This window comes from Bactrocera neohumeralis, chromosome 5 (genome assembly GCF_024586455.1).
Source record: "Bactrocera neohumeralis isolate Rockhampton chromosome 5, APGP_CSIRO_Bneo_wtdbg2-racon-allhic-juicebox.fasta_v2, whole genome shotgun sequence".
Taxonomy (NCBI): domain Eukaryota; kingdom Metazoa; phylum Arthropoda; class Insecta; order Diptera; family Tephritidae; genus Bactrocera; species Bactrocera neohumeralis.
In genome coordinates, this window is record NC_065922.1 from 69,252,889 (window position 1) to 69,277,716 (window position 24,828).

At 37.8% G+C, this 24,828-nt stretch overlaps 1 protein-coding gene across 1 annotated transcript; it reads left to right on the forward strand.

Moving 5' to 3' along the window:
• The first annotated feature begins 47 nt into the window (after positions 1 to 47).
• On the forward strand, positions 48 to 24,752 carry LOC126759007 (multivesicular body subunit 12A). The gene is made up of 7 exons (XM_050473524.1): positions 48 to 659; positions 12,442 to 12,936; positions 15,658 to 15,816; positions 22,695 to 22,889; positions 22,975 to 23,149; positions 23,260 to 23,472; positions 23,573 to 24,752. Exons 2-7 carry the CDS (start codon positions 12,764 to 12,766, stop codon positions 23,690 to 23,692), a joined length of 1,035 nt encoding a protein of 344 aa, XP_050329481.1. The 5' UTR covers positions 48 to 659; positions 12,442 to 12,763; the 3' UTR covers positions 23,693 to 24,752.
• The last annotated feature ends 76 nt before the right edge of the window (positions 24,753 to 24,828 follow it).

Genomic DNA, 24,828 nt, shown 5'->3' on the forward strand with positions numbered 1-24,828 from the left:
TGACAAGGGTTGGCAGCACTTTTGTATTCAATTCCATCAAAGAAGAATTTCAGTTGATTGGAAATTGTTGTGTTGTTTTGAAGTGTTTGGTCTGCGGCGGTCAATTTTATGAAATTAGAAAAATCTCTAATAGTTATAAAAAGAATTAAAATTTATTGCTGCCACAAAGAAACGTTCGAAAGAGCATTAATGAAAGACGTAGTGGCTAAAAATAAAAGTGAAGTGTTGTGCATAATCAAGTGAAACGAATGAAAAAATATATAAAAGTTACGCGACATTGATGTGGAAAAGGAAGCTGTGAAGTAGAAGGAAATAAATTCTAATGTGAAAATCAAATTTCGGAAAATATAAGAATTTAACAAGGCAGCTAAAACTGTTGTTGTGTATAATAAAAAATCGAAAATATATATATATTAGTGTAACTGCTTGAAAGCTGCAAGAGTTCTCAACAGCGCTATCGGGAAAGGGCAGATGGCATTGTACTGCAAAAAGTGCATATTATAGATAAATAAAGGAAAGAAGACCTACAGAAACGCTGAAAGGCAAAAAAAAAGTGAAGTCTTTTTGTCTGCAACACTTCAACTTACCTTTAATTTCACCAAAGTGCCCCCAAACGGCACAGATTTCTATTTGCGTGTTCAATATTTGTCGGAAATCAGGTAAATTTTAGTAGTGTTTTTTGGTAATATATTAAGGGTTTTTATACATATGTATGTATGCATACAGATATACTATAGTACTTCAACTTATTTTCTTTCCGATTTGGCCGGGGATATCATTTGCAAATTTTTTTATTACATCTCAAATTAACGTGTTGGTATAAAACATTTAACTGCAAGAATTGAATTACTCCGATTTTATTACTTCTGATCTTTTGGCGAGCGTTTGTTTTCATTGTTAAACTGGTATTTCATGTTTTCTATTATGAGAGTTTTGCTGCTGCACCAACCTTTTCTTTATCTATACATACATTTATATGTATATAAAGGTGCATACGTAGGTATCTCCCAGCAAGTGGGTTAATATTGCCGACTAAAGCAGTGTGAAAAGCAAAGAAGCTATGAGAATTTTATTAAGTAATCACGTACAAAACCATGTTTGGTGGTTAAATGCGGCACGTTTAAAATAAAAAATTGAAAGAAGCGTCGAGTGTTTCACAGTAGATAATATATTATATGCTAATAAGATTGTATTGAAATTTTCGTTATTAAGTTTGAAGGATTTTAAAGAAATCAGTGCTACATCTACATGTGTAATAATTTATATTTTACACATACAAATGCAGTTCAAAATAATGTTTTTTCTATCTTATAATAAACAAATACTTAATAAGCATATTTAAGAAGAAGAAAAATATTCCTTTGTATAGTAATTCACTTTTATTCTTTGTTACAAGTTGTATATATAGGTTGTTGTATGTACATATGTATATACGTACGTACATACTTGTATGTAAGTACGAAAAGAAACGGTATATGTACATATGTATGTTAATGTATTCCATTCACACCAAAGTAAACTTTACACCAGCAAATGCGTTTGTAGGTATGTACTATGAAAATTTGTAATTGACCTAATTTCAGCATTATAGTGCTGACATTTGTTTGCTGGTACATAGTTTATTATGTTTGTTGTCTTTAAAGTCTTATGGCTTTTGTAAGATTTTGTAGCTTTAGAACTTTATTAAGAAGTTTCAAATCTCTAATAATTTTATTATACCGATTTTAAAAAATTTATTAACTAATCATGCCAAAAATATTATTGAATTAAAAAACAAAAAAAACATGCCAGTTTGTCTGGCGTATGAGTCCCGGTTCACACTCGGACTCTTTTGTCGCCAAAACCGAGTTATTGTTGGCGAGTGCAAGTTTTCTCAAGAATTTGCTGAGCTCGGTTTAAATAAATATCTACAATATAATTATATTCTGAAATTTTAATTTTATCATATACATATCTATTTTTTTATAATGTGTAAATATGAATAATATGATAAAAGTATTTCAGAAAAGGGGAATAAGAATAAAAATTAGCTTTTCAAAAATAATTTTGACCACGTGAAAGGCAAAGCAAAAACGTGTTCGACTCAAGCTGTCCGATTCGTATTGCCCATGTGATCGTTATGAGCGACACCAAAAGAAAATTTGCCGATAATGAGCGAATCAAGTTTGTACTGATTAGCATTGACACAAAAATAGAAAATCTATCGACCAGATGTAGTAGAACCCATTGTCAAATGAATCCTCATCTCATCTCAGCTCTACGTATGGTCTGACCTCGTCGAAACAACATGTTTTCTGGTTCTTCCGTTAAAGGGTTTCGATAAAAACTTAATTTAAGTTTTGCCATTCAAACCGTACAATTTTGAGTTGTTTATTAATGTTTTCTGAAGAAGATTACACAATGAAGGTAGGATGCTTCCATCTCGAACTCATCCAAGTTGTTTTTGTTAGGAATTCTTGGGAAAAGGGTAATCGCCTGGCTAAGCGCTTTTCCTGCAATACGTGGTCGAAATCCAATACTAAACCGACCAGACTTCGGAAATTACCAATTTTTAAATAAGCTCTAACCGTTATTCACCATGAAGTTCCCAATGGATTCCCTTCTGAGGAATGACTTCCTAAGAAACAAACTTTCCTGTAATACGTGATCGAAATCCAATACTAAACTGACCAGACTTCGGAAATTACCAATTTTTAAAAAGCCTCTAACCGTTATACACCATGAAGTTCCCAATGGATTCCCTTCCCGAGGAATGACTTCCTAAGAAACAAACTACCAACCAAACAGAACAAGAGCCTGACTTGCTTATTGACTTCGTTCTGGATATTGTAGCTCACTAAATTCCTAATTAATCAGATACTTCATCATTCTCATATAAAATATGTTGAAAGACTTTATCTGTTTATTACTGCGTGTATACAAGTATAAAATATGAATTCAAGGCAACAAAACCATATAGACAGGGACAATTATTAAATGTAGTTATGCGCGTCCACTGGAGGTCATTGCAGCAATTGACTCAAAATGTAAACTTTTCATAAAATAGCCACACAAGCATAATCAAAACTATGAAACCACTCGGTCCACCATTCAAACGGTCGACCACGCTATCATCATGTCTTCTGCCCGGTCGTCATTTGCGCTTTGCTCTATCGCTGAGCGAGGTAAACAGCATAAAAATAAAAACAATAAACTCTCACGCGCCGCAAGAAACGTGTGCCGCACATCTCCAACTATGAGCTGCTGGTGTGCTTTGCCTATGCTGCCTGACTGACACGTCCTCCGGCGTGCATGCAATTTTTCTTTCTGTTTCATTGAACTTCATGTGCTGTTTTTGTAAACTTTGAACTTTTTTCCATGCCACTCAGTCAATTGTTAATCAGTTTTTATGTCTGTATGTCTGCAGCTTAAGCACTCTTCGAAAACGTTTGTCGCCCAATCACTTGTTAGCTGCAGCCACGCGACTTCCAGCACATTGCCCTTATCAAGCGCGCTGTTTATGCGTACTTACTCGGCTCTCAATATTATCCCTTTCCCTAATTTTCCAGCATTTCACATCTTTTGTTCGTCTGCTAATTCTTTATGATATCGTCTCGTCGTCTCTCCATCTTCTCATGCCAATTGCCATCCATTCTTTGTTGGTCGTCGCTGTGTCAATGTTTCGCCATAACTTGATTTTGAGTTTTCATATTGGCTTAGCGATTTTCTTGCTCGTAGCTGGAGCGCAGACAACAAAGCGCAGTTTTTGTTCGGCTGTTTCTTCTCCGTAAAATTTACAACTTCAATTTCTTAAGTGCGATAAACTTTTATTTCTTTAAAACAGCTTGAGTGGGTTTTACCACCTAAAAATAACGTTTTGTGTTCAGCTTTACAGCAAGTACGCTCCGTGGTTCGCTGAACTTAAATCTTATTACATTCTACATTAGGCAAATATAATCGTAGATGGTCAGTCACATGACCCAGATTACATGTTAAAGTCTACCCATCCAGCAACACTGTTCCCTTTGTTCACTATGAAGTGGACTTTCTATTACAACTAAGCGAAATTGTAGATTTAAATTTTCGGATAAACTTATGATAAACACCCAGAAGAGTCAGTGGTATAGCGCAAACAATTTTTTAATTGTGAACGAATGTTATCCTCTGAGAGCAATATACATATGTCGATGGATACTTTTACTTGATAGTAGGTTTATTTATAAAACTAACCAGCATGGGTGATAAGTGAAAAAGAGTTCTAAGCATTGGGTTTAAACTCAAAGCTTTAAACTAGATATACTAGAAAACAGGGCTGCTTACAGCTCATTATATAGCGACCATATATCCTATCTTGTTGAATACCTACCTCATGACTCTAAACACTTCTTTGCACGCCCAGCGAACCTCACCTAATACCTCTCTCCTTATGGTACGACCTCGTCAAAAGAGCACGTTTCGTGAGCCTATCATTGGATGACTTCGATGAGAACCAACTGAACCGTACCACCCAAGATAACCGCTACAAGAACAACAACTTCACTTTGGTCGTTCCTGTAGCCTATTTGTCTATGCTACCTTTGATTTTTCTGAATATATTAAATGCTAAGGCGCCCCACCGATAAGGTCGGACTCATTCACAGCGGAGCCATCAACACCTTCATCGACTCCCTTCCCGTGAATGGCGTTCTTGGAGTCAAATCACCATCCATAGACGAAGAGCTCCAGTTGCCGCGAGAAACGCGTGTGACCCTTCCGCAACTTCGTTCTGGATACTGTAGCAGGTTAAACTTCTACTTATCCAGAATTGACCCTGACATACCGAAAGTACATATGTCCGGCATGCAACGAGTCTCCGCATGCCCCACGAACCCTACTCATCTAACACCGCCAATTCGAGATACCACAGCGAGGTCGGTCTCCATCTGATGGATCCCTTGCTCTACTTCCACCGGCGGGCACTGAATTGAAAACTTTCCAAGCTAGAATGTTTTTTTCCATCCGGACAACATGACCTAGCCGGCGCAGCCGCTGTCTCTTCGACTGCGGTATTCGCCGTTGCCAGTGCTCAAAGAACCACAAATCTTTCTCTCGAATACTCGTAAGTCTGGCTCATCAGATGATGTCATTGTCCATGCCTCCACACCATATAACAGGACGGCAGTAATAAAGGACTCATAGAGTTTGGTCTTTATGCGTCGAGAGTAAAGTAAAATCCTAATTTACTTTTTTTACTTTGCACCTGTCGGCAAGAGTGATTCTGCGTTGGATTTCAATGCTGGTGTTGCTGGTGGTTCCAGGGCAGACGAAATTATCTACGACTTCAAAGTTATGACTGTCAACACGAATGCGATGACTGTTTGTGTGATGACAGGAGATATTTCGTCTTGTCCATACGCTTCGCTTCCTTCTCCAGTCTGGAAAAATAAGAACTAACGGCGCGGTTGTTGAAGCCAATGATGTCAATATCATCGACATACATTGGTTTTACTCAACGTCAACTTACACAGCGGCAATTTGGTATTTGGTGGGTTTCAATCTTTCACACACTACGCTCAATACGACCTTATATGCGATATTAAAGAGGCTTAACGCATAGTAATTGGCGCAAATTATGGATTATCCTATTTTGTGAATTGGCCAGAGTACACTTACATAGGTTCCAATCTTCAGGCATGCTTTCATCCGACCATATCTTGGAAAGAAGCTGATGCAATCATCTTGTCAGATCTTCGCCGTCTTATTTAAATAACTCGGCCGCTTGCTCTTCAGACGGGTAATTGCTATTCGAACTTCAACATAGTCGGGCAATGGAACATGTATTCCATCTTCATCGATTGGGGAATCTGGTTCGCCATCTCCAGGTATTACGCTTTCACTGGCGTTTAACAGGCTGGAGAAGTGTTCCCTCACAACTTCAGTATGCTCTGAGCATCAGCCACTAAAGTAGCAATTTGGGTCCTACCTAGGAATATGCTCCGGTCTTGAAACGTCACATAAGGGGGAGCCTGCTTTAGGAGGCCTAAAAAAGGCATGTAATGAAATTTTTACATCATTTTATTACATATTTAACTTACAAAAAACATTTTTTTGTTTAAAATATCGAAATACAGCCCACTTTCATCTACTTTTGTGCACCACCGCGCAATTGAAGTGTCCAATTGGCGGGCAAAATGTAGGTCGCAATTTTTGTCTGAAACAAAAAAATCAAATGGATAATTAATTTTCATTAGTCCTTCTTCTATGTGAACCTAAAAAAACCCGAAAAAAACGCGAAAATCAAAGTTTTTTTTAGATTTGAAAAAAAAGTTGCATTTTTCACCAAAAAACCTAACTTCAATTTACTAAAAAAATAGTTTAGAATTTTGTTTTCAAGAACTTTTTAGGTTCACAGAGGATGTAATAAGATACTGAATCTAATAAGCTTTGGTTTTATACGATTGGTTGAATACTTTTTTTGTAATTTTGCCCGCCAATTTTGGAAAATCCCAAAAATGAAAACTCGAGAAAACGCGCTTTAAAGTTTACGGTCGGCTGCCCGAACGCTCGTATACCTGCTCGGCGCCCGACTGCTTTTAGTGCTGTATCTTCGAAAATAATCCGAATTGTCTTTCCAAAATTGACAGACATATTCTTAGATATATTAGGAACAGATTTAAGCAATAAAAAAAAATCGATTTTTTGAACCTCCTAAAGCAGGCTCCCCCCATAAGTCGCAATATGTGTAAAATTTTAGTATATTTGTTTTATATATTTCAACTACTTTGCTTTCTTCGCACCGTTCGACCCATATCATCTACTTTCTCGAATACTCATTTGCATGTTTTCATTTTCGTTTTCTTTTTTCCAGTTTTGCAAATTTGCTGCGCTTTTTCCTTTTCTGTTGCGGCAAAACTTTAATAAATTACCTCAGCACCCATATTCGTTCAGCACTAACACACTTTGGAAGTCATAAAATTTTTGACGCTATTACCGTTTCCTCTTTTGACGTCTTTTCTTCTACGCTTCTTGTACTGTGTACGAAATTTTCGTCGAACATATTTGCGGCAAACCGGCGTGAGTGTCGATAAAAACAGTTAAAATCCCATACAACAATCAAAATGAAATTATTTGCAAATTCCAGTTAATGAGTATTGCTAATAAAAAGCGACTAGCTGCGCGTAGGCGCAGGTCGCTCATATGGATGAAACATCAACTGGGGAATTACGTGATGTTAAGTGATTGTTTATACATACTTACATATATATAGTACATACATATGTATTTTGTGTTGAAATTATGCAAACTCGAGCGCCGCCACATTTTCACTTTTTGCTTTTTCTTAATTATTTTTTACGAATCTGCGTATGTCAACAAACGTTTTGATAACTACATTTAAACATTATCAGCATTTTCGGTACTTTATTATATTTAATGAATCACTGTTTTATGCATTTTAATATTTGTGGCCTATTGACATTGACATACGAGTTTATACAGCGACGCAGTCTGTGACATCGCCATTGCCATTAAGTGCAAACTAAGTCAGCAGATTCTTTGTTGTTATAAATAAATTATTTTTATATTTTTTATTCAAATAGATAAGGCCAATAAAGATATAGAGTGGTATATAGTAGAATGATGATTATAATGACTCAGGGTTTTTTCGTTGCGTCATTATGTTAGTTGAAAATACTTGTTTTGATATGTAGATTGTGACAAAAAAGTACCCGGAAATTGTAAATAATATCCTCAATATCCAGGGTTCCAGGGAGCGGTATTGCGCGCTTTTTTACTCTTACTTACTCTTTTTTACTACTTTTGTCCACTTTTTGAAAAAAAAAAAAATCAGCTTTATCGGGCAGAGTCGAGCAAGAACGCGTTTCATACACAAAATATCCACCAAAATTATTTCAACGAACTCGCGTGAGATGTCGAGCTCTCTTGTCATCTCTCCAACACTTGTCTGACGATTTTTAAGAACCATATTCTTCAATTTTTTAATATTTTTAATCAGCGGAAAAGATCGAGTGTCGCCCAGAACGAGACACGTCTTCAATGATCTCTCGACCCGACCGTCTTTGAAGGGTTTGTACCACTCATTGGCTTGTATTTTTGGTAAAACTAAATCACCATAAGACTTTTAGTGAGATAATCTACTTAACAACCTATGTTAAATCTCGTGATTAAGTGTTGGTCTACTTTCTACTTTGGTTTGCTCATTTCGTCACTACTATCCAGTACATGTTTCTTATCACCTCTTCCTCACGTCTCAGTTCCTCTTTTAGGAAAAAGGGTTTTGTTCGCGTCGGCGGCGCCGAGGCCGCTGCTTGCGCAAGTTTGTCTGTTATTTCGTATCTTTCAACTTCTGTATGTCTCTAAATCCAAAGTAGCCGAAATTTTCGTACTGCATTTAGTTGCCTGACACATTCCCATACCATGTGCAATTTGATTCTGTGGGATCATATTACCATCAGTGCAGTTTGGGTATGACTCAGGTTTAGCTATTTTTCAGTCAATCTAAGCGGATTTTTCTTCTTCTTTATTGGCGTAGATACCGCTTACGCGATTATAGCCGAGTTAATAACAGCGCGCCAGTCGTTTCTTCTTTTCGCTACGTGGCGCCAATTGGATATTCCAAGCGAAGTTAGGTCCTTCTCCACTTATTCCTTCCAACGGAGTGGAGGCCTTCCTCTGCTTCCCCCGGCGGGTGCTGCGTCGAATACTTTCAGAGCTGGAGTGTTTTCATCCATCCGGACAACATGACCTAGCCAGCGTAGCCGCTGTCTTTTAATTCGCTGAACTATGTCAATGTCGTCATATATCTCGTACAGCTCATCGTTCCATCGAATGCGATATTCGCCGTGGCCAACGCGCAAATGACCATAAATCTTTCGCAGAACTTTTCTCTCGAAAACTCGCAACGTCAACTCATCAGTTGTTGTCATCGTCCAGGCCTCTGTACCATATAGCAGGACGGGAAAATCTAAGCGGATTACCTGGAAGTTATACCAATTTATATGCGCCAAAAGAAGGGAAGGTATTTCAGACAGTATTCTCAAAACAAAAAAAAAACAGTCACAACAGATTGTTTTTGATAGAATTTGGACTATGTCGAATCCAGCTACTACATACCCTTTTCAGTTTCTCATCCTTTAAAGCATGACATGACAAATTCCTCAACAAGCAGAAGATATTTAGCAATATCGAACTTACTGAACTTTGTTAATAGTTTCCTGTTCCTTCTTACCTAAAATTGGGTCTTGTGATCTTATTTTCTTTCTTGAGCGACTTAATTCTGAAAACAATCAATGTATTTTATCAGTTGAGAGTATCAGCCGTTATTATCTTCAGCGCTCTCTCTATTATCTATCATTTTTATATACCATATTCGATTCGTTTCTTAAGAACGATGTTATGACAGCTCAAATTGTGCTTGCACTGAATTCTCGTCGTAACTGTATAACCTGTTAGAAAGCTGCAGTATTCTGATATGATTCACTTTGTTCTTCAGATCTAATTAAGCTGTTTCAAATTATTGCATAACAAGTGGAGTCTTACTAATAATGACTCATTCAATTGAATTTCATACAGTGTACACTAAAAGTCTTTGATCAGTATTATTTCTTGCGCCTGTGTTTTTTTTTCAATTTTTGCGTTTTAATAGCTGAGCTCGTAAACGTTCTTAAAAAAAAAGAAATTACTTTTCAGTTCATCACTTTCACCTTCGTTATCTCCAAAGTCCACTATTAATAGAAACGAAAACATCTCGCTTCTGTCACTCAGCGCAGTAGCTCCGAAATTATTTACTCGAGATGTTTTTTTTTCTCCAAAAACTTAATATTGATACAAAAATTCTAGTGAAAGTCTTGATAATGAAAAAGGTCTATATCTATGTAGAATCATTTGAAACTGTTTATTTTATCTTCCACGTTAGCAATGACGTTAGTGACGTCTTTTTCTTATCTTTTGTTCAGATTGTTTCATCTCGGAACTTACGCGGTTTCGCAGCATTTTTCTAAAGTTTATTGCCCTTATTTACGCTGTTTATCTGTATTAAAATGTTCTTTTGTTTAAAGAATTTATTGTTATTATTTATCATAGATAAGTCGTATGATTCATACATACATTGTTTGAGTTCCTTGGAGCTTTTAGCAGCTACTGTGTATATTTTTTACTTCTCTTTGCATATCTGTTTATTATTATTATGCGCGCAGAGAATCCCAAATACCATTTAGCAGGCCATTTTATTTTAGATCGGTGTGGATTATTCACTAGAAGGTTAATGGATCTGCTGGTTAAAGGTTAACTTTTTCACAGGAGTTTGGGTCGTCATATACAATTAGTTATGTATATGTAGTTTGACTCCAAGTACGACTTCAGTGTAAAGGAGCCGGTTAAGGTGTCAGTGGCTCCTCTGTGAATGGCGTTCAACGTGTGTCTGAAGTTAGTTGCGTCTGTAGTGGCTCGAAACAGGTGCAAACAGCCGTAGAAGTGTGTAGTTCACTCCCAATGTGGCTTAAGGCTTGAGCACGTCTTAGAATAATTCCATCCTTTGCACGTGTTACACCTTACCGCGTTATGGTTTGGTTGGAGCAAAAGCAGCAGAGAAATTCTTTCAGGCCCGGGTTGAATTCAATGTCAGCAAGAATCAGGAAGTTGCGAAGTAACCCTGCTGCTGTTGATCCAATGATGTCAAACAAGTCTTAAAAATTACCCATCTAAATAGGAACTCAGACATAATAGCCCTTGGCCAGATGATATCCGGCTCAATTTCTTTATGTGAGATAGCCATACTTCTGTCTTACGAGTAGGCGGTTTTATAAGTAAATAGTCCCATCACCCGCTGCCCACTATCGCAAGACAAATCTGCTATCGTGCAGTACTCTCGTAGAAGGCTATTGTCACAATCCAAATTTAAATACAAAGAAATGGCGAAAGAGGAATATCGGTGGGTGAAACAATTATTTTTGTTGGAAGCGATACCGCGCTTTGAAATCTAATATACTTTGAATGACATACATATACGGTGATTCTTCCTCGACGGCGACCGTCAAAAATTGGTTTACAGAGTTTCAACATAGTCGCACTCCGGTCTTTGATAAGCCACGCCTAGGTGCTTCGAATATGACTAACACATAGGACTATGAGACAAAAGTTCATGGCTTCGCATTCTTCAAGCTTGGCCCTTTCTTGCAGCTGTTCTTATATTACTTCCAGTTGCTCTTCTATTACTTCCATTGCGTCGCCTTCGTCCTAACCGACAAGAAGATGGTATCGTTGCTGTTGTACTGCTTGATGATGTGGCTGTTGCTGCTGTAGAAATGGTTAGCGTTTATGTTTATGTCCTGGTTTTCCATTCTCATTCACAGTCAGACTTGTGTAATCTGGAAAGAAAAAGAAGGCATTGGCGACTGATACCAAAACAACCAGGAGTAATATTTTAAGAGCCAACATTGTTAAATTGTTAGTATTATTGCTCCAAGGCCTGAATCGAAGCGGAATTGTCCGCAGAGAATTTAGACTCATCAATATCACACGATCTTGGCACCGCCATCTTGTTGAAACCAAATTTCGTCGAGATCACGGCATGAAATAATCTGTTCTCAAGGCGCGAAAACGGTCGCAATTTGGCAAGTCATTGACGGTTACATTCTCACTGGCATCAATTTTGGAAAAATATATACTGATGATACCACCGACACACAAACCACACCAAACCGATGTTTTTCTGGATGAAATTACCATTTCTCTCTCTTGAAACTCTTCAGGTTGCTCTTCGTCCCAAATATGGCATGTTTGTGTTTTTACATACCCATTGAGCCAGAAACGGTTCTCATCGTTGAACAAAATTTGACTCGAAAACGTCGGATCTTCTTGGAACTTTTCAAGAGCCCATAAAGCGAAACGATATTGCTTGGAAAGGCCGAACGGCTTTAGTTCTTGCACAAGCTGTATTTTGCACGCTTTCAATTTAAGATCTCGACGTAAAATGGGCCAAGTCGTTCCATAGGTCAGTCCGAGTTGCTGCGAACGGCGCCGAATCGACTCTCCACGGTCTTCGTGTACACTCTCAGCTACCGCTGCTATATTTTCTTCACTGAGTGTTGGACGGTGGTCTATTCGGTCGAATATTATTCAATAATGAAAGCTGAGTCTTAATATGGGCGATGGTGTTGAGAATAGTGCGCTGAGTAGGCAGATTATGTTGACCATAAGTTGAGCGAAGTGCGCGAAATACATTCTTTCACACTTCGTGGTAAACTTAATATACCCTGCTCAGATTATGAAAATCAACTTCGGTAACAAGGGACACCCTAATGTACATTTTTATAAGTGTGTGTTTGCGCTATCAATCAATCGGGGTACACACTTTCTTATTCAACTAGCGTACTTATTATAGACGTGCAGAATTTATATTATGCAAAAATGTCTAATAATCACAATATATTTATGTTTTTCTTCTTTGCTGTTCTTTACTTTCAGCGCACAAATTAAGATATCAGAGAACATTAGACAGCGCTGAATTGCTAAAATACCGCGACCACACATATTTGCATGGCTGAGTGTGCACAACAAAAACAAGGAATTAAAAACAAAAGTTAGCGGATATAAATTATTCCAATCATTCAAGCAGTCGAACGATCTAACAACGATTGCGCTGTACGAAGCAACTGTCAATAAAAGTCAAACATCAACACATAGTTGAATAGCGGCGGTAATAATTTCGCGTGTTGCCAGTCCTCACCTGCGCAGCAACTGTTTCAACGTCGCAAAAGCCCAGATTAGCAACAGCAGCAGCAACAACATGAATAAAGCCGGCAAACATATACAGAGTGGTATCGGTGTGCCCACATCACCCAATGCCGTCAACTCAGTCGGCGCGCTATCCACACAAAAGAACGTCATCAATTCCATAATGAGTTTTTTACCCGACAATCGACCCATTACGTCGTTGCAAATTGTCGAGGACTACGAGAAGTACGTATAAGTATCGATGCAATACATGCATTGGTATATGCTTATAGATAGATTTTTATATATAAAATATTTGTTGTGTTGTATATAAAGGGTGTATTTTTTAGAGAGAGATTTCCTATGGTGATAGCTTTTAAATCAGCTAGTTGTTATTTGTGTGTATTCAACTGTCAAACAAGCCTTTTCACATTTGTTTGTTGATATTAAAAAAGGTACGCCCTGAGAAGCGCCGCAGTGAGAAAACAACATCTTACATATATCCTCCCCGGGACCAATCAGAAAAAAACATTCAAAAATTGTTGCAGCGCAACCCGGCTACCCTGAGAACTCCGGGTCCGGGGGAATTGTCCGCGATTTATTCGCCTCTCTCGGTAACGGCCGCAAGGTCATGAGATTTCACTTCGTTTGACTACTTGTTGGACGGATCGGTGCAAGTCAAGCGGTGACTGACCAGTTGCAAATAAAGATTCGCCACCTTATTGGTGAGCTAAGACCGACTATCTTTAAGAAGTGCCACAAAATTGGACCTAAAAGCCGGTACCTCTAAAAAAAGCAGTCCCAATTTTGTTCAATGAGTGAATTGCGAACCAAAAAATTCAAAATATAGATTTTTCCGTATTTTTTAGAGATATAAAATCTATAACTCTAAAAAATCCCCCTTTACAAGTCATTGGAAGCCGCAAATAAGTGCTGCCATGAGCCAATTTCTTTACAATGTATTTGATCGTTGTCTAAGAAAGCGTGCCGGTTGCTTGTTGCCCGCAAATTCTTTGCTACACTTTGGCTAATGGACTTACTTATGTCGTTGCTCGTTTTGGCTGTTAACGTTGGGGTGCTCTTATTTGCTCGCCGGTATTGTGGGCACTCGTGCTTGTGGTCGCATAATTAGCCTACTTTGCTTCCGCATGCATGCATTTTTCTTGAAATTCCCTATCTAAGTATTATTTGTAGCATATTCCCCTTCACTTTGACGCGGCTAACATTCTTAGATACACTTGTGTTTACTCTGTATACGCGGGAAGGTAGGGTACGGTGGCTCAATAGTGGAGTTGATGCTTAAAAAATATTAACAGCACGGCAATATTGACTTCAAATTGTTAGATTAAGTCGTAAAACAAGTATTATGGGTTTTAGAGCTTGAGTTTTGGCAAATTGAACTAAAAAAATAAGGTGTATGTAGTGAAACAAATCCATTTTTTTGCATTAAATTGAAGGTTAAGATCCGATTGAGGCCGAAGAATTTCATAATGCAACTTTTTAATAGAAACTCTCGTCCAAATTGTTAAAAAGTTCAGCCTGTCACTATCGGTGTGCTCATAAAGCCACTCGCATAGAAACCCTCGTCGCTATTGACAAAAATTTCGAACTGTCGATTTTCACAAGACTCTCTTAAAACGAATTTTTCATCAGCAAAATAAATCTGCATATACAGACAAGAACAGATAGCAATCATTATTAATCTCCTGGAGTTTTTGTCAGTCTCTACCGAAGTGTTTGTGGCCTGGCGTTGTCCTGATGGAACACAATTCCTCTTCTATCGTTCAAAGCAGACTTAGTTTCTAGGTGATTACCACCTTTAGATGGTCCAATTGTGGACAGTACTGTTTCTAATTAAGAGATCGGCCGTAAAGCATCAGCTTATAGCATATTATTCCCCACTAATGCCTCTAAACACACAAAAAAAACGTTCCTAACAGTGAATCCCGGCTTGGCCACCGTTTGCGACGTCTCACAGCGACCATCATCATTCGATCGACCACGAATGTTTCCTTTTCAACACCACTAAACTTGCGCTTCATGAACGCATGGATTTGTTGTGATTCAACAGCAATTCACAGCTAGAAAATAGGTTCGGTTTGTCGACGTTACAGACGAAGATTGGAAGATAGACCATTACCGTGAACCTTAACGAAATGTTCTATTTTTTAGATGTCCTAATGGTATACACTCCTAGTTTTCCCGTCTCTCGGACAATAAGCTCGCGTATAATATTAACAAAGTTTGTCGCGTTCGAATCGAATCAAATGTTCTGAAAACATGTCAAACGTTGTTCTCAGGTAGAACAGTTCAAACATTTAGCGAAAAATAAATGAGAAAGCTTTATTAAAGATTCACTAAACTAAAATTTCAGCTTCCCTTCTTTTGTTAAATGTCGGAACATTTCTCTTCTTCTTAATTGGCGTAGACACCGCTTATGCGATTATAGCCGAGCGCTGTTGTTAAGCGCGCCTGTCGTTTCTTCTTTTCGCTACGTGGCGTCAATTGGATATTCCAAGCGAAGCCAGGTCCTTCTCCACTTGGTGCTTCCAACGGAGTGAAGGTCTTCCTCTTCCTCTGCTTCCACTGCGGGTACTGCGTCGAATACTTTCAGAGCTGGAGTGTTTTCGTCCATCCGGACAACATGACCCAGCCAGTGTAGCCGCTGTGCTGTGCATTTGCTTTTGTTTAATCCCAACCTTCAAAATGTTAAATATTATTAATTACTATCAACCCACTGTTCCTCAACGTTGACTTCATTTAAAATTAAAGTGTACGCTTCTCATGCAACAACAACTCATGACCAGCAATTTTGCACGCGTAGCACTTGATTGCGTGCTTTCGATATCTATTTCATTGCGTTGCAAATGCAACTCTGTAGAAATATTTGTATTTTTGTTTAAAACCGCATATTTTCTGCTTCTAATTCTTATTTGTTTATTCATATTTTTTCCACACAACTTCCAGATGCCCCAAGAATTTCACACCCATACATCGTACTTATGATCAAGATGCCGACGCAGATTTATGGCGTGAAAATATACTCTTCGTCCGACACACGAATACGCGCTATTTATGCTTATCAAAGACTGAGGGCTTGCCAGAGTATGTGGTGGAGACGCTCAAGTGAGTATAAAAACTAAATGAACTATTTATTATACTCATGAAGTCATGAATATTAGGGTGATTAAAAAATGAAATTTTCAATTCACCCTCTCAAATACTTATATTTGACGTAAAAAGAAATCTCACGAAACATACGCAGTATTACCCCACTCAAAGGAGCGCCTTGTTCTGATTACATAGTATTGGAAACGAGTTGTGTCTCCGTTGTCCTCTTGCGTTCTAACATTGAACATCTGAATTTTGCGTGAATTTTGCAGACAAGCGGATCAATAACTAGCTCCTGTGCGACGGCGAGATCTTCTGCCGGCTGCTAGCAGTCAAAGTTGCTTAGAGTATAGTAAAATGGAAACATCAAGTCACTTTATCCTACATTGTCTAGCTTTTGCAAGGCTGAGGTTGAAACATCTTGGCCGTCATATCTTCGGAGAATCTGGCGAAACAACCTGAACAACCAGCCGCCTCAACAAATTTAAGGCGAGTCGGCTTTGTCGATTTTTGAGGATCTTTCGCTCAATACTTATTTAGGAGTGTTTAGGTATCCATTTTTTGGATTAAATTTTTCTTTTTTTTGGAGCACCCTAATGTGTAAATATGCAAGTGTGTGATGTGCCTAACTGCTTGAGTATACAGTGCATTCGTTGTTTGCACAAATTTAATTAACCAAAATTGTTTATTTTCTATTTTTTGTTGTTTTTTTTTTCCAAAATGAGCGGATGTGCACGTAAAATGAATGAAATGCTTGGTGAAAAAAACTAAGCTATTTTTGTTTTGCTTTTTATTAATAATTTTCGTTAAACAATTTGTTTTTGATTTTTTTTGTATTTCATTTTGCACACTTTCTTATATTCAATTGCACTTGGTGCTTTGCGCATCGCTTCTCACTTGCATTAAGCACTCAATAAAGTGCATTTTCTGTGACTTTTCGATTTTTTTGCTTTTGTTTTTTGTTTTTACTTTGTCTATCAGCAGACATTTAGCTTGATAAGGTTTGTAGTAGCGCGCCGTTGGCACTACATCAAAGCAATTGTTTGCATAATTGACTATCACTTGTCCAGTTCAATATGTATACAACTGGGTGAGACCTTGACTAATTAATTCGCTATATTTAAATTTACAATAAACAACAACAACAAATGCTACGGTAAAGCTCCCCAGACATAAACCTGGCTTATTATGTGGATATAATTTTTTTTTGTTTTTTTGTTGAGTCAGGCCTCAAAACTTGCTTAATTGTAAACCCAGACGCACCTGTGCGAATTTGCCTACAATTTGCTTACAATTTAATTTGTAGCACAAAAAAAAAACGAAAAACTATTGTTTTCCAGAGCTTGCTAAAAAAATAAGGAAATTACAAACAAATAACAATAAAGCGTGAAATTTAAATAAACAATTGATTTCTGTTTATAATCCGTAATTGGAGTGCAACGAGGGTTGATCTAATTGCTCGAGGTTGATAATGCTTTATCTCAATTGAAGTGAGTAATTGGCTACTGTCTAAGTGAGTAGCTAGCTGTCTATGCGATTTCTGTTTGCACTGATAGCTTCGTCCGATTAGTACTTAACCTACAAAAGAAATGCGATTTTGGAAAATTTATTACTGAACATAGTCTGCTGTTAGCTCGATACACTTCACCCAGCCATGCTCCTGCTTCTTAAACACGCTTTCCCTCATTCGATTCGAATTCTTGCCAGCGGTTGTCTTTATACTATGAAAAGATGCGGCGGCTAAGGGAAGGTTTTTAGACCGCAGCATACCGTTGCAGAAACAAAGTGTTGACCTAGTGGCTAATGTTCAGAGTCTATTGAAGTTATGGAGGGAAGACTTCTCCAGCCTGCTGTACGGCAGTGAAAGTGTAACATGTAAAGATGACGAACCCGATTCCCCAATCGATGAGGATGGAATAGATGTGACCGATTATGAGGAGGTTCAAATAGCAATTACCCGCCTGAAGAACCACAATGCGCCAGGAGCCGATGCATCAGCTTCTTTGCAAGATAGGGTCGGATGCATGCCCGAAGATTGGAACCTAAGCGTGCTCTGTCCAATCCACAAAAAGTATGCTCTGCGTCAATTGCGATGGGTTAAGCCTCCTTAAAATCGCATATAAGACCTTAACGAGCCTAGTGTGTGAAAGATTGAAGCCCACTGTCAACGAATTGATTGGACCTTATCAGTATGGCTTTAGAGCTGGAAAATCTACTATCAACCAGATTCGTACCATGCGCCAAGTCTTGGAAAAGTCTCGTGATAGGAAGATCAGCACACACCAACTCTTCGTCGATTTTGAAGCCACCATCAACAGCACGAAAAGGAACTACTTCTATGCCGCTATGTCTGAATATGGTATCCTCGCAAAGCTAATACGGCTGTGTAAGCTGACGTTGAGTAACATCAAAAGCTCCGTCATGATCGGGAAGGACCTCTCCGAGCCGTTCTATACCAAGCAAGGTTTGAGATAAGGAGATTCGATATTGTGTGACTTCTTTAATGTATTGCTGAAGAAATCAATACGAGCCGCAGAACTAAATTGAGAAGCTACAATCTTCTAAAAGAGTGTACAGCTGCTAGCGTACGCCAATGATATTGATAACCTTGGCCTCAACAACCGCGTCGTTAGTTCTCCTTTGTCCAGACTGGATAAGGAAGCGAAGCGGATTAGTTTGGTTCTGAATGAGAACAAGCCGAAATATCTCCTGTCATCAACAAACAGTCATAGCATTCGCGACATGGCTCGCACGTCACTGGTGACAGTCATAACTATCATAGATAATTTCGTCTTACGTGGAACCAGCATCAACAGCAACAGCAATATCAGCCTTGAAATCCAACGCAGAGTCACTATGGCTAACAGGTGCTACTTTGGACTGATTACGCAATTGCAAAGTAAAGTCTTCCCTCGACGAACAAAGACCAAACTCTACAAGTTCCTCATCATTCCCGTCCTGCTATGGGGTGCGGAAGCATGGACAATGGCATCATCTAATGAGTCGCCCTTAGGAGTACTCGAGAGAAAGGTTCTGCGGAAGATTTATAGTTCTTTGCGCATTGGCAACGGGTGAGTGCCGCATTCGATGGAACGATGAGCTGTACGAGATGCATATACGGCGGCATTGACATAGTTCAGCGAATTAAGAGACAGCGGCTGCGCAGGCTAGATTATACTGTCCGGATGGAAGAGAACACTCCAGCTTTGAAGTTTTTCCATTCATTATCCGCCGGTGGAAGTAGAGGAAGAAATAGATCTCCCTTCTTTGAAGAGATCAAGCGGAGCAGGACCTGGCTGCACTTGGTATCTCGAATTAGCGAAAAGAAGAAACGACTGGAGCGATATCATGGATCTTTTAGAAGAATCGAATCACTTATAGACATTGCTCTTTGTTTTTTGAGATCGGAGAGTACTCGTTAGACAATTTTTGACGGTCACCATATATTTCATCCAAACAATCTTTGATTTAAATGCACGATTTCCATTCTATTTGTTTTCTACTTTTTTAAAATCCAAGGACTCACCCACTTTCACAAACTGTTCAAAGCTGCAAGTGCGATTCGGTGAAAATTCAGAGTTCAAATTTATAAAACCAAGAATTTATGGATGCTTTCATTGCTATATCCTCTGATAAAGTTTTGCAACATAAATGAGGTAGAAAATTATTTTTAGAACCCTTATAATTTAAGTTCACAGCTTGAAAAGAATTTAATTCATTTGCATTATCTCCTCAACGACATTTCAAAAATTTTATTTTTTCATAAATGTTGATTTGAAACACTTATGTTATGATAAATGATCTGTGTTATATCTTTAAGTGCAAAAAATTAGGTTTTGTAAAAATTTAAACCAAATATGGTAAACTGAGTGCTTGGACTTTTTGAATCACCCTTGTATTTTCTTCATTTATTGTATTGTTTATTTTATAAACTGGTGGAGTTTACTTTGCTGTGCAAACAAACAGTAAACGGCAATAAAAAATGTAATAGTACTAATACTTTCTATAAATAATCAATACCAACACATAGATAACGTTAATGTACATACTTATGAAAGCAAATGTCGCTGCATGAGAAGTTAATTGCTTGTTTTTATCGATATAACGATAAAAGTGTAGGTGTACCTGTGCTAACTATGCGAAAAGTAAAATTATTTGATTATGAAATATTAAAAATGTGTGTGTGTAATTTTAGCTGTTCCGTAAACTAATATTTATAAATACAATATAAGTTTATAAAAGTATAAATTTAGCAATCGATCATTAACTTGTTGTAAAGCTTGTTATTAACCACAAAATATACGAGGTATCTTCAATGTAAAAACTTTCCACATTTTACAATTTAGCGTCAGCATTTCCCAACATATTGAGTCATTGAAGTTTTCAAAGAAAAGAGATGAATGAGGCTAAATGTGAAGTGATTAAAAGTTCTCGTATTACAAAATTCAGCAAATATGTAAAGTTCAAATAACTGCGCTTTAGCTGCAGGCAGACATTCATATGTACATATGTATGTATGTATACTTGTATCGGGTGATTTTTTAAGAGCTTGATAACTTTTTTAAAAAAAAAACGCATAAAATTTGCAAAATCTCATCGGTTCTTTATTTGAAACGTTAGATTGGTTCATGACATTTACTTTTTGAAGATAATTTCATTTAAATGTTGACCGCGGCTGCGTCTTAGGTGGTCCATTCGGAAAGTCCAATTTTGGGCAACTTTTTCGAGCATTTCGGCCGGAATATTTTATCGACAAATTTTGTTCAGCGATGAGGCTCATTTCTGGTTGAATGGCTACGTAAATAAGCAAAATTGCCGCATTTGGGGTGAAGAGCAACCAGAAGCCGTTCAAGAACTGCCCATGCATCCCGAAAAATGCACTGTTTGGTGTGGTTTGTACGCTGGTGGAATCATTGGACCGTATTTTTTCAAAGATGCTGTTGGACGCAACGTTACGGTGAATGGCGATCGCTATCGTTCGATGCTAACAAACTTTTTGTTGCCAAAAATGGAAGAACTGAACTTGGTTGACATGTGGTTTCAACAAGATGGCGCTACATGCCACACAGCTCGCGATTCTATGGCCATTTTGAGGGAAAACTTCGGAGAACAATTCATCTCAAGAAATGGACCCGTAAGTTGGCCACCAAGATCATGCGATTTAACGCCTTTAGACTATTTTTTGTGGGGCTACGTCAAGTCTAAAGTCTACAGAAATAAGCCAGCAACTATTCCAGCTTTGGAAGACAACATTTCCGAAGAAATTCGGGCTATTCCGGCCGAAATGCTCGAAAAAGTTGCCCAAAATTGGACTTTCCGAATGGACCACCTAAGACGCAGCCGCGGTCAACATTTAAATGAAATTATCTTCAAAAAGTAAATGTCATGAACCAATCTAACGTTTCAAATAAAGAACCGATGAGATTTTGCAAATTTTATGCGTTTTTTTTTTAAAAAAGTTATCAAGCTCTTAAAAAATCACCCGATATAAGTAGGCACTTAGCAAAATATGTAATCACATCAAGATAATAGACACATTTAATGGTAGAGATAAAAATAAAATAGTTTAATGAGTACATTCACTTGTCAAATAAGTCACAATTGTCGACGCTAAAGAGGTTTACTCTTTGATATTCTTCACATAATTATTTTTTGGGAATTTATTCTATATGTATAGGCAGAGAGTCGGAAATGACTAATATGGTCAATTATCTGGGCCACACGCTGGATTCTACACTTCGATGGAAGTAGCAGGTAGACCTGACTACAAGGCTACAAAGGCACTCATGGGTTATTAGGTGGTTGTACACCATGATCGTAAGACCGATTATTACTTATGCCTCAAAAGCATCTCACACTTCGATAGGTATGCAACTATCGAAGCTTCAACGACTTGCCTGCATCTGCGCATTGGGTGCAATGCGTTACTGCCCGACAGCAGCACTGGAAGTGATGCTGGATCTCACACCGCTACTCATAGTAATCAATCAGGCAGCCAAACTCAGTACGCTTCAAATGACAGCAGAAGGGTTTGGTTGAGGGATTATCTAAGTGATGAAATACCACTGGGTCTTCCGCCAAGGCATAGCATTACCAAAACAAAAAACTTCACTAGGAAGTTTAAAGTTACCCACAGCAGTAAGGCGGAATGGAATGATTTCACGCTGGACTTACTGCTAAGAGGAAGCACTATTAAGTGGTACACCGATGGCTCGAAAACGTCAGAGGGTATTGGTGCAGGAGTCGCAGGACCACGTACCAAGCTCTCCATACCCATGGAAAGTTTTTCAAGAATATTCCAAGGGGAAGCCTATAATTCGTGTGCAAAAATAAACCTCCAACGAAACTATTGTTAGTCAAGCGATCTCCGCTTGTGAAGTTAAATCTCTTTTGCTGCAGGAGTGTATAGTACTGCTGAACAGCCTATCAGATCGTAACCAAGCGCACCTTATTTGAGTGCCTGGTCGCAAGGGTATCGCCGGAAATGAACTGGCTGACAAGCTACATCTCTACAGCTTCCACAAGAATGGCAGGACCGGAACCGTACATGGCGGTTGATCCCCATACCATAAGGGAGCTGCTCCGTTATGAGGAAAGAGCAGACAGTGAGGGACATTGCCAACAACTTCAAGGCATGCGCCATGTCAGGTTGCTAATCGGTTGTTACAACCCCAGCAGGTTTAATCAATAGTAATCAATCACCCGAGAAATAAATTTCGGACATTTGTCGCTTTTTACACCGGTCACTTCAAACTCAGGATGCACTTACACAACAAGGGAGTGACTTCTTATTGAAACTGCAGTTCTGCGGCATGCGGCTAAAACAAAAATATATAAACCATTACCTTAAAAAATTATTTACTAATAAAAACTTTCATTTCATGCATTTCCAGAGTGATTCCCGAAAAGACACAACCACCCAAAGAGTTTTCGCTGCTCTCACGTACCGCCGATACGGAACAGAAGGCGTGGCGTAAACGTCAAATCGCCTACAAACTCACCAAACGCGGCAATGTCACACAAGCAGTCACCGACATAATACTTTGTTCCAAATTGAAAGTGGCACCGGAGGGTTTCAAGTTAGCTGGGTAAGTACAGACTACACAACAGCCCTAATTCAATGCAATAAGCTAGCAGAAACTTAACTGATTCCCTTGCTCGCCTTTATTTCAGCGATATAAATGGTGTATTGATTTGTTACAAAACCAGCGCTATTCCCATACGTTCGCCGCCACCCGTACCGAATGTCATTAGTTTGAGCAATGGCAGCAGTGAGGTGGAGAAAGCGTTAAATCGTTTGAATTTGAGTGGTGGTGCGGGTAATTGGGGTGGCCCACCCAATCAGCCGGTAAGCATACAAATACACACACACACACTTGCATTTGTGAATATTGGAGGAAATATGTGTACAATTTATTAATAATATATTTTCTCACTTATTACTGCACTATTTGGCAGCTACCGCCTGTGCCTAGCGACCATGACTACGAAGAAATACAGACTTCATATCAAATCAAATCACCACAAAGGCCTGCACCACGCCCACCAAGCACAGCAAATTGCGCCACAAACACATCGGGACATAGTGTCGGCACTTTGGGCGCCTACTCGGAAGTTGAGGGTGTGCCATTTATAATCAATCCAATGCTGAAGCGTCAGACGGATAATGAAGTGAGTACGAAGCTGAAGTTAGAGACCGCCTAACTAAAGTATTTTTATTATTACTTTTATTTAATAAATTTTTTATGAAAAAAAATTCATCTTCTTTCAGTTACCCACACTGCCACAAATTGCGGACGTGCTTAAAGGACTCGAATATGATTTTCAATTAGAGCGACAAATACTGTGCACTATGAAATCTTCAGCATCGAAAAATCCATTCTTTAAATAAACAACAGAAAACTAATATATTATTGAAAAAAAAAACAAGAATTTCAAATTAGCTGTTATAAACAATGTTAAGAATTGACTCAAGAATTTAAAACAGATTTTGTCGCGGAAAAATCGTGGCATAAAAAACAAAAAAAAAATTTAAATAAATAATTAAACTTATGCTCGAATGCACACTAGCGTTTACATGACTATAGCATAGCGTGTTTTACAAAAAGCGTTAAAAATTACAGTAAACTAAACTGCTTTTAAACTTAAAAAAATTATATTCTAAACTTTTTGTGTTCTTTAATTTTTTTCTAGTTATAAAATTTACATATTTTTCTATACATTTACGTGCCACTTTACCATATACGAGTATGTCCTTAATTATTTTCACAATTAATTCAATTTTTCACAATTTTTCGTAAACAACTTAAATTGTATAAATATTTATATCTAATTAATCATTTCTGCATATGTACTTGTGCCTTCCAGCAGTGTCCAATCAAACTATTTTCCCTCCTAGTAGTCATTTACCTCCAAACTATGCACCCTGCATAGTTTATTATGATTTATATTTTCATTTCATTAAAATTTAAATTCATTTAGTTATAATTAAACAGCCTTCTTCGCTCTCACCACTTTAATGTACACCAATTATTGTGATCAATTTTTGTCATAACAAAATAAAAAGCTTATAAATAATATTATTATAATTCGAAAGTGAATATACAAACATACGTATATGTTAAATCAAAATCGATGACAGCAAATGAAAATTTATTTATACATATATATACACATATATTTATAGAAAAATAAGCTATTTACTACCATTATATATAAATATATACGTATCTTAATTTAATATAGTTTATTGTATACAAAAAATAAGTAACCTTTAAATTGTGCGTGCATACACACAAATATAGACTTAGCGTCGTGCATACACTTAGATATGTAGGTTAGTTGTTAACTGTAAAAGTATTAAATATTGGTTACTGAATTAGATTTGCAAATTAATAAACATGTACACAAAGCCAATATAAATAAAACTCAATAAATTCATAGCAACATAACCTTAATTAGAAGTTCAATTTAAGCAACAGCGTTGTAGTGTTGTTCTTTCAAGGAATGAAACTGATATTATATGAT

Bases quoted from the DNA above. Each gene is read 5' to 3' on its own strand.
- LOC126759007 (XM_050473524.1), top strand. From the start codon at position 12,764: ATGAATAAAGCCGGCAAACATATACAGAGTGGTATCGGTGTGCCCACA. The intron at 12,937-15,657 runs GTACGTATAAGT...CACAACTTCCAG, and splicing joins ATTGTCGAGGACTACGAGAA to ATGCCCCAAGAATTTCACAC. The intron at 23,473-23,572 runs GTGAGTACGAAG...ATCTTCTTTCAG, and splicing joins AGCGTCAGACGGATAATGAA to TTACCCACACTGCCACAAAT.